The sequence below is a fragment of the Cyclopterus lumpus genome, chromosome 19 (genome assembly GCF_009769545.1).
Source record: "Cyclopterus lumpus isolate fCycLum1 chromosome 19, fCycLum1.pri, whole genome shotgun sequence".
In the NCBI taxonomy this organism is placed as follows: Eukaryota; Metazoa; Chordata; class Actinopteri; order Perciformes; family Cyclopteridae; genus Cyclopterus; species Cyclopterus lumpus.
The window spans coordinates 6,927,384-6,944,819 of record NC_046984.1 but is presented as its reverse complement, the minus strand read 5'-3'; the positions used below and the strand labels follow the sequence as shown (position 1 = coordinate 6,944,819).

Below are 17,436 nucleotides of genomic sequence, written 5' to 3'. Positions count from 1 at the left end.
ATGCAATGTCCCAAGCACACTCTTGTTGACCAGTAGAGTCCGAGAGCGTCCATTCTGTTCACACCAGCAACGGATCATTGGGCTTTATGTTTGCCTCCCCTGAAACTTCAAAAGACACTTTCTGCCCTCTTGCTTCTTCAGCTGATATTTTCCGCCTCGCCGGTCAGAGAGCTACAGTCTTTTAGCAGAAGACTGACATTTTCCTCAGCGCTGCTCTCTATTTCACTGACAGGCTGCTCTCACAGGGCCAGATGACTAATCTAATGTAATCACATCAGCATAATTACGCTAGGGAGGAAATAATGACTGACAGATGAGAGACTTTGTGCGTGTGACGTGCGCGCGCGTGTGTGTTTGATAAAGAAATGGAGAGATTGTGCGCGTGTTTGTCTGTGCACACGTGATGGACAGGGCTTAGCCACTCCGTCATTAAGGGGCTGTGAAGCCCTGCTCTATCGACTATAATTACCCGCAAAGTGAGAAGCTTTAATATTCTTTGACACTGGCAACAGCCCTCAGATAGACATCTAATCTCTTGCTCTTTTGTCTGCGAGTCCCAGTTCAGTTTGCGATGAAACTAAGTGACTCTTGAGTGTGACGCTTGAGGGTGTGAATTCTCGTGGCTAAGTGTGTGTCATCACGTCCTTGAGACTAAGTGGGAATACGACTTCAGAGTTTGACTCTTCTGACTCTGTCTCAAAGTGATTGAACACCCTCTTAAACTTTGCATGCGTTATCATTAAAAAATCTGGAGCGAAGTATTGGCAGTGTGAAAAATAATTTAATTAATTATTTTTTTTTTTTTTAGTTACTATTCATAATAATCACGCTCTAGGGGTCGATCTCTTGCTTTAAGACAAAGCTGACGCAAGGCAGATTGTATAGGCAGTTCACAGGACTGCCCGGAGAGTGGAAACCTCTGATTTTGGGCATGTAGACAAACTTTTAAGTTTGGTTTTAGGGAAAGAATCGCACAACAACTCGCTCTCATAATTGCATTAGAATGGCTGAAAAGGCAGTTGTAGCCTCATTTATATGGGAAGATACTGACAAGGAAGTCCATTTAAAATGAAGCTGAGAGAAGGAACGGCTCTCCTCATCTTCATGGATGCTCTGCGTTTGGGTTCACGCTCTAGTAGACGTGCAGGCGGGAAGAAGGAGAGTTTTTGTGTGAGGAATCTTTTTGATGGGCTCACAAAGTCGGGGTGAGAAGTAAAAGAAAGAAAGAAAGAAAGAAAAAACAGGCCTCAAGCTACAGTGGCATTTTATTTTGAAGTTTGCTTTCTTTAAGTACTGCTCTGTCATCTGTTCAGCCTTGCTGGCTCTCATTTGCTCATGTATACTAACTCTGCCTTTGGCATCAGTGACCATCTGCAGTTGGCGCTTTAGGAAAAGAAAGTTCTACCTGACGCTTTGTGTTTTGAATAGCTAATATGGAAGCTTTCGCAAACTAGATAATCATTCTATATTATAATATTAGATTGGTTTGACATTATTTGATGCTGTCTCTCTCCAGGTGTACTACCCGGTGCGCCACCACCTGGTGCAGCACATGATCAGTGCAATGCAGCGTCTAGGCTTCACCCCCAGTGTGACCATAGAGCAAAGGAAACTGGCTGTGGACCTGGCCGAGGTGGTCATCAAATGGGAGTTGCAGAGGATCAAAGACCAGCAGGTGTGTTCATTGATTGCCATAAATGTACAATCGCAGCAGAAATCCAGGCAAAGGAATGTCTGAACATGACCCAGTTTTTATTAACTTAAAATCACAACAACCTGATTAGTTTGTGACGAGTGACAGCAGCCTTGTAAACCTTACTGTGCCACCAACTGTCCTTCATATGCTCAATGTTTAAAAAAAAAATGTTATGTTGCTCATGCATCAGTGCAGACTGTTTCTGTTTATTAATTCACAAGAACAAGCCATTTTATAATAGTGATTAAAACACTTTCTTAGTGATACTCACGATGTGGTCCGAAACCTCGATGTACACGTCCGTTTCATTCTGTAGACTGTAAATATGTTAACTGATGAACTCATCTTCACCCCGATCCTCCTCTCCACTGTCTCTGTCCGGGGTGGCAGCCGGAGTCCGAGGCTGAAGTAGTTGCTGGCGGTGAAGGGACGAGCGGCGGTGCTGTGAAAAGAGGCCTGTCTCTGGAGGCTGCTGCTGCTACAGCCACTGCTGCTGGGCAAGACGTCAAGAGGTTCCGCACTGCAACAGGAGCTGCCTCCACGGTGAGCTCAGTAGGACGTGGCTGTGAGTGACAGGTTGCCGTGGGCAGTCACTTTAGCCATTTCTATAAAAGCTGTGTTTCCCCGATATTTATTCTCCTTATTATATCTGCCGCTACAATGTCACAAGATCCTTAATGTTCTCTGCTTCTATCGTGTTTCACCGAGTGCACGGCTTAGCCTCTCCACACACGCTGAGCAGAGAGAGGAGACTGGTGAAGACAAGATAACGTTGTCAGTACCGGTTACAAACACGCTCGGCAGTGAAAGAAACGCTAACATGCTAACTGATTGGATGTCTTTGTGTTTCTAGCTGAGTTAGACCAGAGAACATTTGGTTAAAACAGATCGGTCATGCTGTTTTACCCTAATTGTTCCCCGTGTTGCTGGAAGTGATGAGCCCTGGTGCGTTTTATGCGGCGTGAGCACTTCGCCGTACTAGTTTAGAAAAATAAAAAAATGTAAATCCTTTTTAAATGCGACATTGCTTGCGAGTGGCCGTCCATATGCCAGTTCTTATGGGAACTTAGGAGGCATTTGGCATTTTGTGCTTTGAATAATTTGACAGTAAACACAGCAGTTATCTTACATTACATTATAATTACACCATTATATTGTTTTAATGAAAACTCTACTCCTGGCATTTGCTCCTGGTGTTCTTCACCACTGTTTTTGGAAGAATGAAATAACAGGATTAACATGCAAACCAGCTTTTAAAGTGACATCTTTTTTTTTTGAGTGCTGAGCTGTGAATCTAACTCATTCACATGAAGATCATGTGGATTTGAAAACGGTTCTTATAGTTATCTAAAGAAACGTGTTGTGGTAGACTTGAGTGTTTATTTTTGACAGTCAGTTATTTGTGTTATCGGTTAAACCCTTCAAAATGTACACGTGAATCCTCTAACCTTCAAAGTCATTGCTGGCTGGCTGTCCATGTGTTCCAAGATACCTTGATTTTCACATCTGTCTAAGATGAAAGTTAATCAATTTTACAACTGTATTGCAGCTTCTCCTCGGCTTCATTTAAGATCCCACTGTTATTTGTTGTTTTTGCAAAACTAGAGATGTGTTTCAAGAAGTGCCTATAATAAATCTAATCTAAATGTAATTACACTATAGTCAATCTGTGATACATATGTTTAATTATTTACCTCATCTATTGAACAATGACATTTATTTTGAAATGAATTCTATTGAATTTCCTTTTTCCTACTGAATTGAACACTACTGAACACACTTATTAAAAATGTTAATTTCAACAAAAAATACATCATAATAATGTATTTTTCGTATGTCAGATATTTATATATTTCTCTGTCTTCAAACAAAACAGATCTGAAATATGAATATTTACAATGTTTGTATGCGTGTCTTTTTATAGGTGTTTGCCCGCAGCCAGTCTGTGCCAGGTACAGAGACCATGCTCACCAAGCCTGTCGAGAAACAACATACCGACACCGTGGTCAACTTCCTCATCAGGATTGCATGCCAGGTAACACAAACCACACACTCGGTACACTTCTGCCATCCATAGCACAGCGCCTGCCAGGTAGGATGCAGCGGTCCCCACCGTGGTGAAGGCAAGCCACACCTGGTGGCTGTCCTCAACACATCTCGACACACGCTGAGTCTGTTATGTGTCTGCTCACACAGCTGTCCCTTGTTCGAGTGGCGGTGATGACCTTGGTCACAAGCTTGAAATAGTGTTTTGGGATTTCACTCATTTTTTTTTTGGGACAAGCTCCATTCTCACTGTTCATCCAACAATGTTTGAATTTAACCGCTGGGCATCACTCACCATCCACTGAAGAGTCTAAAGAAATATAATCTTATTTTTTTTGTTTTCTACTACAATGATAAATTAATAAATGGATCCCCTTTAGAAAAATGATATCTGTTCACTGGCCCCCAGGGATTACCATCAACCAAAGAATGCCACACATAAAGCCGATGGAGGTTCATTGTCTTGCTAAAGGATGCTTCCGCAGGCCGAATGCTTGTCAACACGAGGGCTTCTGCAGGGCTTCCTGATTGAAGGATTGTCACCTTCCTGACTGCCACTTTTGAACTCTAGCTGCATTAATTACATTGCAATATATGGTGACAGTCCTTGTCTCTTCTTTCACCTGTGTGACTTCTCACCTCCTGGAGACATCATTGTGAAATTGAAGATGAGGACCCGTTGTCAATGCTAATGATGATGATACCAACCTTCCCCCCCCCTCTCCTGTCTAGGTGAACGACAGCACCAATGTGGCTGGATCTCCCGGGGAGCTGCTATCCCGTCGCTGTGTTAGCCTCATGAAGTCTGCCCTCAGGCCTGACATGTGGCCTCGCGCCGAGCTCAAGCTACAGTGGTTTGACAAGCTGCTTATGACAGTGGTAAGATGGCACATGTCTTCAGAGTGAAGAGCCTTTATGTTTTTCAAAACCATATTCATGCTCGTGTTGGTGACATGAAGTGTCGTTACGTCTGTGTCTCCACTGCATTATCCCAGAGATTACAGACCTGTAATGGCTTTTCCCTTTTGATTTTTCCATTGATGAATGTTGACTTTCTAAAAGTGTCTGGCTTATCTTTTCTATTTTGTGATCAAAACAGTATTTGTTTACGTGCGCGTGTCACATATTATTTTGAGTCGCTAGTGGAAGTGCATGTCATCAACAGTGTTTTATTCAAAGAAGTCTGAATACAATTTTAAAATATTGTTGTTACAGCTCAAAGCAATAATCAACAAACGGATAACTAATGTGCTTCTGCTGTTCACTTTCCCAGAGACTGCAGAAGTTACCCTGTCTCTGCTTAAGCTCTGTCATAGTGTTTGCTCCAACGCCTCCGAGTGCTTTGTCTGTTATCAGTAATACATGAAGTGAGGCGCCAACCACCATAATGACAAAATAATGACCGTGGTGAGATAACATGAGTCTATCCGGTTTGCCTTGTGCCTTCTCGTTCAACCCCCACCCCTCTCCATCTTAACCTCCTCATCCTTGCCTTCTGTATCGCCCTAGTGTGCCTCTGTGCGTCTCTCCTCGCCTTTCCCTCTGTCTCTTGCCCCCACTTCCTCCTCTCCTCGCCGCTCCTCTTTTCTTTTCAGCCTCTTATCGCAGCCCCTCTTCTTGCTCTCTATTTTTATCCATTGCTCCTCTCCTCTACTCATCTCTCTGGTCTGATTCAGCGGCACTGCTCAGACAAGGTTATCGCCATGCGCCGCCAATTGTCACGTACTTCCCTTGTTCCCTTTTGGGGATCACTGCATCGGTCGCGCCTTCCTCTCTGTCACACACACACACACACACACACACACAAACCCAATCAGCCCCTCCAGATCCCATGGGGATGGTCTGACAAACAAGGCTTTTTGTAGGTCTTATGCAGATGCACATACACGGGCCCTTTCCCCTTGGGAGCATGCTCTACCTGCCTAGCCGTCTTACTCAGACTAATGAACAATGCTCTAAATCGGATTACCTTTTATCATCTCATTGTACTGGCATGGCAGTGATTAAGAGTCAGGAGGAGTGGCGTGAGAGGGCAAATGAGGAGGGGCGGTTGACACGCACGCAAAACATGCGCACAATCGCAGATAGATGCATATTCCCTATTCTGCATGGCTCCAGAGACATGGTCCCATTCTGTTAATACAGTGCCAAATCAATACTACCCTAATATCTACCAGGAGCCTTATCGCAAGAGTCACCTTGTTCATTAGCCAAGATTGGTGCTATGGATCTGTCCCAGATTATCCTCTTGGCCTTGCAATCGCTCTAAACCTTGATTGCAATTTAGACTAAATTAGGACCCAATGTTGGCCATTGATCTTTGGTTTAGCAGCAATCACACCGCCTTGATTCTTTTGCGTGAGAAATACCTCCTGTGTAGAATATTGATTTCTGAGTTGTGTGTGTAATAAAAGAACATGGATGATTAATGCATCTAGGGATGAATTTTCACAATAGTTGAAGAGTTGGGTCTAAAAAAAGATAAGCCTTAATATTTTCCTTTTTATATGGAGATGACATTTATTAAGATGCATAATAAGTAGGGTGAGGCATTATTAAAATTCCACTGACGATATTGCTTTAATAAAAACGTCAATACATAAAATTATTCTCTGAAAAAGGCGAAGAGAGAGACTCTCATAGCTATAAAAGTTAAATATCTATGAACTAGAGACTAATTTGTTACCCATAAGTGGCCACAACATATAGATAGTCAGCACTATTTTAGACAAGGGCAAGGTGAGATCAATTCATCAGATCAATCAACTGGTAGTAACTGCCCTCATGTAGTCTGGCCACCGTTGACTGTTGTTGCGTATCTACACGCTCCTTTCACTCCATTGACCCGGTGTCACTGTTCTCCATGTCCTCTCAGGAGCAGCCAGCCCAGGCTAACATCTCCAACATCTGCACCGGACTGGAGATCCTCTGCTTCCTGCTCACAGTGCTGCAGTCCCCAGCCATCCTGGCCCATTTTAAGCCCCTGCAGCGGGGCATCGCTGCATGCATGACCTGCGGAAACACCAAAGTCCTGCGGGCTGTCCACTCCCTCCTTTCTCGCCTCATGAGCATCTTCCCCACTGAGCCTAGTAAGTTGCCACTGCTTAAGGTCTAAATTGTAACATGCCTGCTGTAATCATAAACTCAGGAAAGTACTGCATGTCTAAGAAATGTCTCTTTGTTTGACGTAACCACTGCGCTCTCCCTCTAGGCACATCAACAGTGGCATCTAAGTATGAGGAATTGGAGTGTCTGTATGCTGCTGTGGGCAAGGTCATCTATGAAGGTCTTACCAACTATGAAAAAGCCACAAGCAACACTAACCCCACACAGCTCTTCGGTAAGACCTCCCCACCGCTCCCTTTTATTCTCCTCCTCCATCCCCTTCTACCTCCTTGTGCTCCTTTACTCTCACTTCGTTGCTCATAAACCCTGTGGGTGTGATTTTTGTTGTTTAGTTTTAGTTTAAAACACTTTTTCACACTCCCTCTCCATCCCTACAAAACCAAGCCACTTTAGTCACTTTTAGCAATTAAGCCAGTGAGTGTGTCGTTAAAATGCAAGCCGATGAGCCCTGCTGCTCGGGCTAACATCTGGTCTGTTTTAAACAAAGGCCACAGTCCAGCGGTTTGGGAAAGGTTGCTTCTGGAAGAATTGCTACTTTCAGTCACCCTCCCTGTACGAACATTACTGTTCTCCCAGGTGTCAGATAGTATTTATCGGGAAAAAACTAACATTAAAGCGTGTTGCGAGGAGACAGTTATTCAATTTTTCTTTTCTTTTCTTTGTACTATGCAGTAGCAAATAAAGGTGAGAAATGACTATTGGGAACAGACTAAAGGTAATGCTATTTTGTACGGTTTCCCAAAATGGCAGTTGTGGTCCATAAAAAGCAGTTTTTATTGGTATCCTGCTGTCAAAGAGAGGAAGCACTGATGTGATGGGGGGGGGGGGGTTACATTTGAACATTTGTCTCCCCTCTACGGAGAAGCAACAGAGACATTTCTGACCCCGCCTCTGTGACAAACTTACGTTAGATTCCCTTAAAAATAAAAAGTCCCTGTCATGCTGTGTATATCAACACAAGCTGACTGCAGGTGTGTGTCTGTTACTTTGCCCCACAGAGGTTGAGGTTCTTGTCATATTGGTTGTATTTCTCATTCTCTTGCCCTTCATTTGTCTTCCAGGAACACTGATGATCCTGAAGTCAGCCTGCAGTTACAATGCAAGCTACATCGACCGCCTCATCTCGGTGTTCATGCGCTCCCTGCAGAAGATGGTGCGCGAACACCTGAGTCCCCAGCAGGCCAACCCAGGGGTCACTGAAACCAGCACAGGTACATGGACATGAATTCAGTCGAAAAATACAATGAAGCCTTAACAGATACATTTTACCATATTTAACAACATAAAGAATTATCATACACATATATGTATATGGCTTTATATTGGGGTTTTATTATATACAAGTTGTTATGTAGTCCACAAGTTCTTGAGTTCACAGCACATAATAATAATAATAATAATACATTTTATTTGGAGGGGCCTTTCAAGTCACCCAAGGTCACCGTACAATAAAATAATACAGGATGATGCATGAATAATACAGATGCGCCCGTGAGAGTCGAACATAGCGCAATCCAAAGCAGCAGATTAAAACTCCACATGATGTGAGATCGGGAGTGACGTAATCCAACGGTAGAGGTTCCAGCTGATAATGGTGAAGCCACAGAACCAGTGCAGCTGGGGCAGAGGAGTGGAGCGTGCTAGTAGTAGCTTCGCTGGAGACGGGGAAACCAGTTGGATGGCGTCGGAGATTAGCAGCAGGCTAGCCAGTCGGCAGTTGGACAGTACATGAACTACCATCAGAGCTCAGAGATCCACACCAGACTTCAATTACCATTTCAATTGAACAAATATGTCAGTGCTGCAGTTACAGCTGGCTGGCATGATCATGAAGGCTACTGTGCATACTTATTCTCCCTCCAACAAGGGGTGTGCAAGGTCACATCTCAGATGCACACTCATATGTTGACCTTCCTCAGACTCAGTTAGAGCTCAGCTATCCCAGGTATCTCAGCAGTGCTCCTGGATCAAAAGTTCTATATCAATGACCGCAGCTGTGTTCTCAATAGCTTTGGTAGTCCGCTGAGAGCCACTCTACAGATCTGGTCTACAGGTCTGGTTTTACATAGAATGTTGCTCGTCTCTGGTTGCCACCCCTCTCTGCGGATGTTAACCTTGTGATGCTTCGCTATGGGTTTGAAAGGGTCGACACTGTCGCTTGACAACTTGCCTCATACGTCAGGCAGCAAGGGTGAAGAGAAGAGAGTTGTTTAAGCGCTTTAAGTTGTTCAGCTTTCTCATGACTATTACAAAGGGAATCGAGGTTCCCTCTCTTCTCTGAGCTTGGCTTCACCAGATTTATAGAAGTCAGGCACTACATAATTCCTGTTGCTACTTCTCAGAAGGAAGGTAATGGCTGTGAGATGCTATCCGGGCTTTAAATTGCCTCCTAATGACTATATCGGGAAACGCAGACATTTACCCTCTACTGGGCACCGTCATAGTCACTAAGACCAAAAGGCTATCTGACCAACAAGGCCTTTGTCTCTTAGGATTGTTCATGTCTCACTAATCTAATGAACTTCATTGTAAAGTAGTTCCAACCTGATTGTATTGAAACTGTTTAATTTTACTTTGACTGCTATCACTGTTAAAAATATGTAAGTGCACGACTCATGAGAAATAAATAAACTTTTTTTTTTTTCAGCTCTTCAATTTCAGAACAGCAATAAAAAAAATATATATATATTTTGGTTGCTTACCTTGCTGATATTTAAGACCCACTTAACACAGCTGGTGTCTTTTATATATACTGTGGATACTACTTTATCCACAACAGGCCACAAATACTTTCCATCAATATTTATTATATATTTTTTTGTTTCTTGCTTATCCTGTTCCTTTAGTGACCAGTGAGCTGGTAATGCTGAGTCTTGACCTGGTGAAGACTCGACTGTCTGTCATGAGCATGGAAATGAGGAAGAACTTCATCCAGGTCATCCTCACGTCGCTGATTGAGAAGTCACCTGACCCCAAAATTCTCCGCGCTGTCGTCAAAATTGTTGAAGAATGGGTGAAAAACAATTCTCCAATGGCTGCAAATCAGGTAAGAAGGAGGCTTTTCTCAGCCAGACCGCTCAGAATGTCAGACTAAAACATAATTCAGTCACACAAATATAATGTGTGGAAACAAAATCCGTGATTTAGCAGATCATCGCATTAATTCTTTGATAATAGCAGATGTGAATCAGCACTGGATCAGCAATGTACATTTTAAAAGGTGTGAAACCTTTGGACAAACTACAAGCAAAGCACATTTTCTAAACCCGGTGAGGTTAACATTAGCATTATACCCACAGAGGTGTCTTTGGTCTTTATTTTCTTTTAAGCTGTAGAAGGACAGCAAGCGGTAAAAGGCTGAGCTGGACAGCTACAAGAACAACACTGAATACATTATCTATGTTTTTAAATGTTCTCATCTCTTCCTGCCATCTTTATTCTCGTTAATTTTCAAAGCCACTATTGCTCCTTTTAAACTAACATCTCTCTTTTTCACCTCCCGCCAGATGCCCAACCTACGGGAGAAGTCCATCTTGCTGGTGAAGATGATGACCTACATAGAGAAGCGTTTCCCTGATGAACTTGAGTTAAACGCCCAGTTCCTGGACCTCGTTAATTACGTCTACAGGTAATTACCGCCATTTATCACATGGCCAAATGGCCGTGCCGCTGGTGCCACGCCGCCCTTGCATCCATCTTAAAAGGAGGGATGAAGGTTGGGAGGGTGAGTCAGGGAAAGACGCGGGAGGATGGGTCAAGGAGCAACGGAAAATGGAGATGGAGATGGAGACGGGGTTGGAAGCATGTGTGGCGTAACCATTCATCTTTTTTTTTTTTTTTTTTTTCAAGGATTGGGAAAGATAGATCATGCTAGAGAGATGCAAGTGATTAGTCAGTTTGTGTTATATGAAAACAGAGGAATTGATAAATAATAATTGAAGCAAAAGAAAATAGAAAAAAGGTGGAAAACAGCAGTGTGTCATTGTGCAGAAAGGATCAGAATCAGAGATAGGTAATGTGCCAGAGTCTTTACAGGGCTACAGTAGTGTCAGGACCAAGCAAACTCTGTCAGGACCCCCAGCAGGTGAGGGCCAGAGGGAAGACAATGTCTCACTGCCCGCTATTCCTCAAACCTGCCTCTTTGTCTTTCTGTCTTCCACACATACACATTTAATCAGCCAAATGTACCCTGTATTCCTCCAGCCCATCTGCTCGTCATGTCAAAAGGCTTAAAATGAGCAGTAAAGCCCTGATGGACAGCAAGTAATGATAATGGAATGATAAAGCAGCTGTGCCAGAACAATGTGTGATTAAGAGAATGGCGCAAATAGGGGCAATATGCAGCTGGGGCAGCCTTGCCTTTGTTGTTTTTATCCCAGCCTCCCTCTCTCCTTCTGTTCTGCGAATCATACCCATGAGGCCCATTTAGTGCAGCAGGATGATGTAGAAATGATGACATTTGTTATTTAAGTGTTAAATGCATGACGGTTGGTGCTTTACTAACTGTGGAGTAGCCACATCAGACATACTTAATTTCACAGAATATTCAGTGTTAACTGCCATCTCCCCTACACGGCTGTTTGAACATGCTGGCACCGTACGTTTGACGGTTGCTCCGAGATTACTTTTGTGTGCTGTTAATATGTTCGGAATCGCCATATTTACAAAAAAAACGTATTGTATTCTCCTAATTTGTAGTAAGCACACTTATGTCAACAGTTGCACGGAAATGAAAAGAATAACTGTGATTATAACTTTCATAATATTCTTTGTATTATTTTATTGCTGGTGGGACTCTTAATTGCCCCTAGGTGTGACCGTGATGAGTTGTCTGTCTCTGTGATCATCCTGCGACTTGTTCAGGGTGGTAATGTTTGGATGATATTCAGTAATATAATTAATTTACAAATGCACATAGCAAAAGACAAAGACTAAATCTCAAGCCTCATTAATTTGCTTCAACATGTCCGAGTGTTGTTTCAGTGGCAGATGTCATACATCATTGCTATTCTCAAGAAATGTCACTAAGCCCTCGTATCATGGTGATTATTGTCGTTGCATTTGCATAACAAAATGATGCTCGGAGGCCGAGAATTAAATGTATTACTCAAGGAAGACGAGTAATTGACAGAATATCAGTCTTTCACCAGCTCAGAGGGCGGCTTCGAAACTGGCCCTAGAGTTCAATCAGCACATCTCTGATGTACTCGCAACAAAAACTGTATTGATGCAGGATACGGGCGCTTCGATTTTCTATTATTTCAGTTTGTACTTGATGTATTGTTTTGTCAGAGAATATCACTTGTTTTTCCCAATCATCTTATTGTAGTTCTGACTCTTTCATCCACGCTGTGACTACTCAGTTAAAACAGATGTTTTAAGTGGATTCAATATTTTAGTATCAAACAGTGTTCTGCCTCCACAAATCATTCAAGTTAAAAGGGTAAAAGCTGGCATGCAAGCGCCGTCAAATAAATGTTTTGTCCATCACATTATTTAGGGATGAGAGCCTTTCAGGAAGTGACATCACTTCCAAGTTGGAGCCAGCCTTCCTCTCTGGGCTTCGGTGCACTCAGCCACTGATCAGAGCAAAGTTCTTTGAGGTGTTTGACACCTCCATGAAGCGGCGTGTGTATGAGAGGCTGCTCTACATCTGCTGCTCTCAGAACTGGGAGGCCATGGGCAGCCACTTCTGGATCAAACAGTGCATCGAGGTAAGCCTTTCAAGCCTTTTATCCAACATTAAAAATAATGCATTTTTGATTTCAGCTTCCGTCTCATCATGCCCATCCGTTGTCATGTAATTTACTGTCACTGACCTTTTGTGCGTTTGTGTGTGCATTAGCTGCTGCTGGCAGTGTGTGAACGAAACACCATCATCGGCACCAGCTGCCAGGGATCCATGCTGCCGTCCATCACTAACGTCATCAACCTGGCTGACAGCCATGACCGCGCTGCCTTCGCCATGGCAACGCATGTCAAGCAGGAGCCACGTGAGAGTCAGACCAGCGAGACCAAGGAGGAGGTGGGACACACACACACACACACACACACACACACACACACCACAATGCTTTAGGAGACATCACTCGCATAATGTAGCACATTGTCCTATTAGGTGTGTGTTGCATACTGATGTCCTGAGAAAAGATTAAAGCATGGCTTCTTGACTGGCAAAGTTCTCCCAAAAGACGATCATTTTCCCCTCTCCTCTGGCAGGATGTGGAGATAGACATAGAGTTAGCACCAGGTGACCAGACCGCCATCCCCAAGACTAAGGAGCAGGCTGAGAGGGATGCAGGCAACCAACTGCACATGCTGACAAACCGCCATGACAAGTTTCTTGACTCATTACGGGAGGTGAAGGTAAGATTGGCCTCTACTCTGTCCAACATGTACTGAGGGGCTGAGAAAACTGAAATGTTGTCATAACCGGGGGCGGGGTGGATATAGTTAACGCTTATGAAGGGGAATTTTTTTGTATTATCCTAATTACCCAGGGGCCACTTCTAGCAGATAATCCAGTATTTGAGATATGTAATTTAATTATATTTTTAAATATTTCCCCTAATCTTTTTTTCAGAGGTTTTTGTGATCCAGCACCCTGCTGATTTTCATTCGAGCTATAAAACGCCGACGTGATTTTTTTTGACGTAGAACATCAGTTGAATACAATTACCGAGCCAGTAGGATAGTAAATCGGCAGTACTCTTAAGTCCCGAAGGCAGGGAACCACACTGCCTTGCTGAGTCAGCAGCTGTCATCTTTTCTCTGCTCTGGGTTAGACGGGGGCACTTCTGAACGCTCTGGTCCAGCTCTGTCACATCTCCACACCGCTGGCTGAGAGGACCTGGGTTCAGCTCTTCCCTCGCCTCTGGAAGATCCTCTCTGACCGGCAGCAGCATGTGAGTATAGCTTACTGGCATCTATGTAGTTGCACCCAGAGCACAGCAGCACGTAGTTGGGTAACTTCAGTTTTCTGCACACAGGACATTTTAGTTTGTGTAAATATGCCGATGGTTGAGGTAATGTGTGTAACCGAGTCATCACATTTTCAAATGGTCTGAATATTCAATAAGAAAATGGAAATGCATGCTTCTTTGTCAACAACCACTTTAGTGGGGAAATATTTGATGTAATGTCGCTTGTTCAGTATTGCTAAAATATTTTGACACCACTTGCATCATATGAGCCACACAGAATGCAACTACTGCCACTACTTTTGAAAATCTTCGCAAGTTCCATGTTTAGAAATTACTTCCAGAATCTGAATGATGATGAAAAAGTATTTTTACACATTGCCTCTTTGTTCTCCTTGTGCACGAACATTTATACTCATCCACTCTCCATATCTATTTCTGTATCTTATCAATGACGCAAGCAGACCGTAACTCTGACCTTGGCCATCCCGTTTCTGTCTCAAAACATGCAATTCTAATTAATAAGGACTGATTCATTTCTGCTTAATATGGAAACGAGAAAGCAGAGGGAGAAATGCTGTAATGAGTTTAACGAACCAGATGCGTGTCAAGTATTTTGAGACTTGTTGAAAGGCCTTGATTTGAAGTGATTGAGCTCTTAAATATCTGAAAGATGCAGTCATTACAGAGATTGCTTCAAAGTGATGATATTTTCTTCCTGTGACAGGCATGATGTCACCAATATGTCACATGTTTATTCTGATGCCTAACTCTGCTCTGCATTTCATGCCACTATTACATCATATTTATTTATGGGGAAAATAGAATGATTACTGGTGCTCGGGCTTTATTTCTTTGGGGGTAATATTACATGGGAATTATAGAGAGCATATTCTTCTTGATGAGATACTCGCCTTCTCCACCACCAGCCTGATAAAAGTGACCATCAAGGCATTAATTATTTCATGCTGTCAATGGGCAGTGGAAATTATATTCATTACCTATACATCATTTATTACTGAGTGTCAGTCATGATTATCGGAGCACTAACTCAGCGGTCGCACTCAAAGTCTATTTTTTTTCCAAATGTGGCTGCTCTGATTGTATAGAGTGGCCCTGTTTAGTTTAAACAAGCACATAATGTTATTACCTGAAATCATAGTCCGCTTTAATTCATTAAGTCATGATTTTTGAGTTCTGAATACACAAACAGGCTGCATACAATATGTCCCTTCCCACTCACTGTACTTTTTTTCCCTTCTTCTTACCTCTCTATTCCTGTTTCTTAACAGCTCTTTGTTACTGGGGAAAAAGCATGTTGCGTCCCACACATGCAACAGAATGCCTTCATCAATATGTTGTATCAGTGCACAGCTGCTTAAGTGAAACTGGGTAGTTAATCTCTCTCTCTCTCTCTCTCTCTCTCTCTCTCTCTCTCTCTCTCTCTCTCTCCAGGCTTTGTCAGGAGAAATGAGTCCTTTCCTGTGCAGTGGCAGCCACCAGGCCCAGAGGGACTGTCAGCCCAGTGCCCTAAACTGCTTTGTTGAGGCCATGTCCCAATGTGTGCCTCCTATTCCCATCCGCCCTTGTGTGCTGAAGTACTTGGGCAAGACGCACAACCTCTGGCTGCGCTCCACTTTGATGCTGGAGCAGCAGGCCTTTGAAAAGGGCCTCAGCCTGCACAACAAACACAAGCAGAGCACAGAGTTCTACGAGCAGGAGAGCATCACACCACCTCAACAAGTAATGTGTTTTGATATACACTTTGAGCTGGCACTATCAAAGATTTAAAGTGACAATTTTGGTACAATAAAGTGTTTCTTCCAGGAAAAACGGATTATAATGTGACACTCTGGGCGAACAGACAAAAACAAATCCATGCGGTTAGCTTCTTAAAAGTGCTACTGTGCTTTTTCTTAATAATCCTTCTCTTCCACAGTGGAGGATATATTTGTCACGTGCATCATGTACTTTTGTGTGTCACAGCCTCATGTTTAAAGGTGGCGATCTGCCTCTTATCTTGTTTGACCGAGACTCATCAGCAAAGCTGCCGTCGTTCATTTTTTCTTCTGACACCCACCTTTTGTTCTACTTCTCTATAGGAGATTTTGGACTCTCTAGCCGAGCTCTACTCTCTGCTCCAAGAGGAGGACATGTGGGCCGGCCTGTGGCAGAAGAGGTGCAAGTTTCCTGACACCGCCACAGCCATTGCCTACGAACAGCATGGCTTCTTTGAGCAGGTGAGCGAAAGCTTTAAAGGAAACCATTGGCCACTTTAAAATGAATGTATGGTCCTACTTACTATACACCGCTGCCAGTTTATTGGGTTCACCGTCCTGCAAATAAATCCTACCTCCATGAAGGTCTTATTTAACTTTATGGGCTGTAATTTGTGATGCCGTTAAATTATATTGCATTTCTGAGGTGCATTGCATTCCTGAGGTGTTTCTAATCTTCTATATCTATGTATATCAATGAGGATATAAAAAAAAAAAAAATGTTTCATCAAGGCAGGCAGGTTGTACTGATAATAATTTTAATAGCCTCCAAAAACCTTTTCTGAAAATTTTTCATGCGTCTGTTCAGGCCCAAGAAAGCTACGAGAAAGCAATGGAGAAGGCTCGGAAAGAGCACGAAAGGAGCAACGTCTCCCCAGCCATCTTCCCAGAGTACCAGCTCTGGGAGGATCACTGGATACGGTAAGATTTCTGGATCCCAGAGGGCAGTCTTGTGTTACACATCAAGAGAGCCAGCACAGCACAAAACCAGTGTGGATTTTACTTTAATACCTTCATATATATACTGTGTGCGCCATTGATTGTTCAAACCAGATAACGTTTATTCCATTCATGACACAAATTATACAGCAGGGCACGCAGAAACCATAAAATAAGAAACAAAATGAGGTTCTATATGGAATGTATATTTTTCTTCTATAATTGTAGCATATCATTTTTTCTTCTTTGCAGGCCTAAATATAATGTTTGGCTGATATATGGGTGTGGCATATATGCTGCTACTGGGAAAATATGCATATGTCAGCAGGGATATTTATCTGTATGCATCTGAATTAAAGGACTTCTTAATTACTACTTGCCACAGTCTACCAAACCACAGAACCAAATGACTCCTGGTCCTTTCCCTGCCTGTAAAACCCATTATTGTTGTTTTATTTAGGGTCTGAAATTTGACCACCGATATTTGGTGTATTTTACCATTTCAACCATTTATAGCATTAAAGGAGACGCAAATATATGGCCTACGCAAATGTGAAAAACCCTGACGGTCAGCAAAATGACCGCGGTGACTGCTCCAAATGACCCACTGTGATTTGGGCAAATAAAAAAGGGATTCAATTCATTGCTAAAACGTTGTTCAGCGCAGCTGTTGCACATTTAAAAGCATACACTGTATGTAGTTCCCTCAACTTTCGCTCTCCTTTGTCTTCTTGTCCAGCTGTTCTAAGGAATTGAACCAGTGGGAACCTTTGACAGAATACGGCCAATCTAAAGGCCACTCAAACCCTTATCTCATGCTCGAGTGTGCTTGGAGGGTTTCCAATTGGGCTGCCATGAAGGAGGCTCTGGTACAGGTGAGCAATGTGCAGGCACAATGTGAAAATGTATTACTACATGTATTCATACACAC

At 43.0% G+C, this 17,436-nt stretch overlaps 1 protein-coding gene across 2 annotated transcripts in view; it reads left to right on the top strand.

Annotated features, from left to right (window-relative positions):
- The window catches only part of trrap (transformation/transcription domain-associated protein), a 78,207-nt gene that overhangs the window by 31,251 nt on the left and 29,520 nt on the right, over nucleotides 1–17,436 (top strand). For both annotated transcript variants that reach the window (XM_034558219.1, XM_034558221.1), the window contains 17 exons: nucleotides 1,517–1,675; nucleotides 2,087–2,239; nucleotides 3,621–3,731; nucleotides 4,475–4,621; nucleotides 6,618–6,831; nucleotides 6,954–7,082; nucleotides 7,930–8,079; nucleotides 9,715–9,914; nucleotides 10,375–10,496; nucleotides 12,369–12,582; nucleotides 12,714–12,893; nucleotides 13,088–13,234; nucleotides 13,654–13,773; nucleotides 15,244–15,531; nucleotides 15,891–16,028; nucleotides 16,375–16,487; nucleotides 17,245–17,380. In XM_034558219.1, the coding sequence (XP_034414110.1) occupies nucleotides 1,517–1,675; nucleotides 2,087–2,239; nucleotides 3,621–3,731; nucleotides 4,475–4,621; nucleotides 6,618–6,831; nucleotides 6,954–7,082; nucleotides 7,930–8,079; nucleotides 9,715–9,914; nucleotides 10,375–10,496; nucleotides 12,369–12,582; nucleotides 12,714–12,893; nucleotides 13,088–13,234; nucleotides 13,654–13,773; nucleotides 15,244–15,531; nucleotides 15,891–16,028; nucleotides 16,375–16,487; nucleotides 17,245–17,380 (2,721 nt within the window). The remainder of the gene's footprint in view (nucleotides 1–1,516; nucleotides 1,676–2,086; nucleotides 2,240–3,620; nucleotides 3,732–4,474; nucleotides 4,622–6,617; nucleotides 6,832–6,953; nucleotides 7,083–7,929; nucleotides 8,080–9,714; nucleotides 9,915–10,374; nucleotides 10,497–12,368; nucleotides 12,583–12,713; nucleotides 12,894–13,087; nucleotides 13,235–13,653; nucleotides 13,774–15,243; nucleotides 15,532–15,890; nucleotides 16,029–16,374; nucleotides 16,488–17,244; nucleotides 17,381–17,436) is intronic.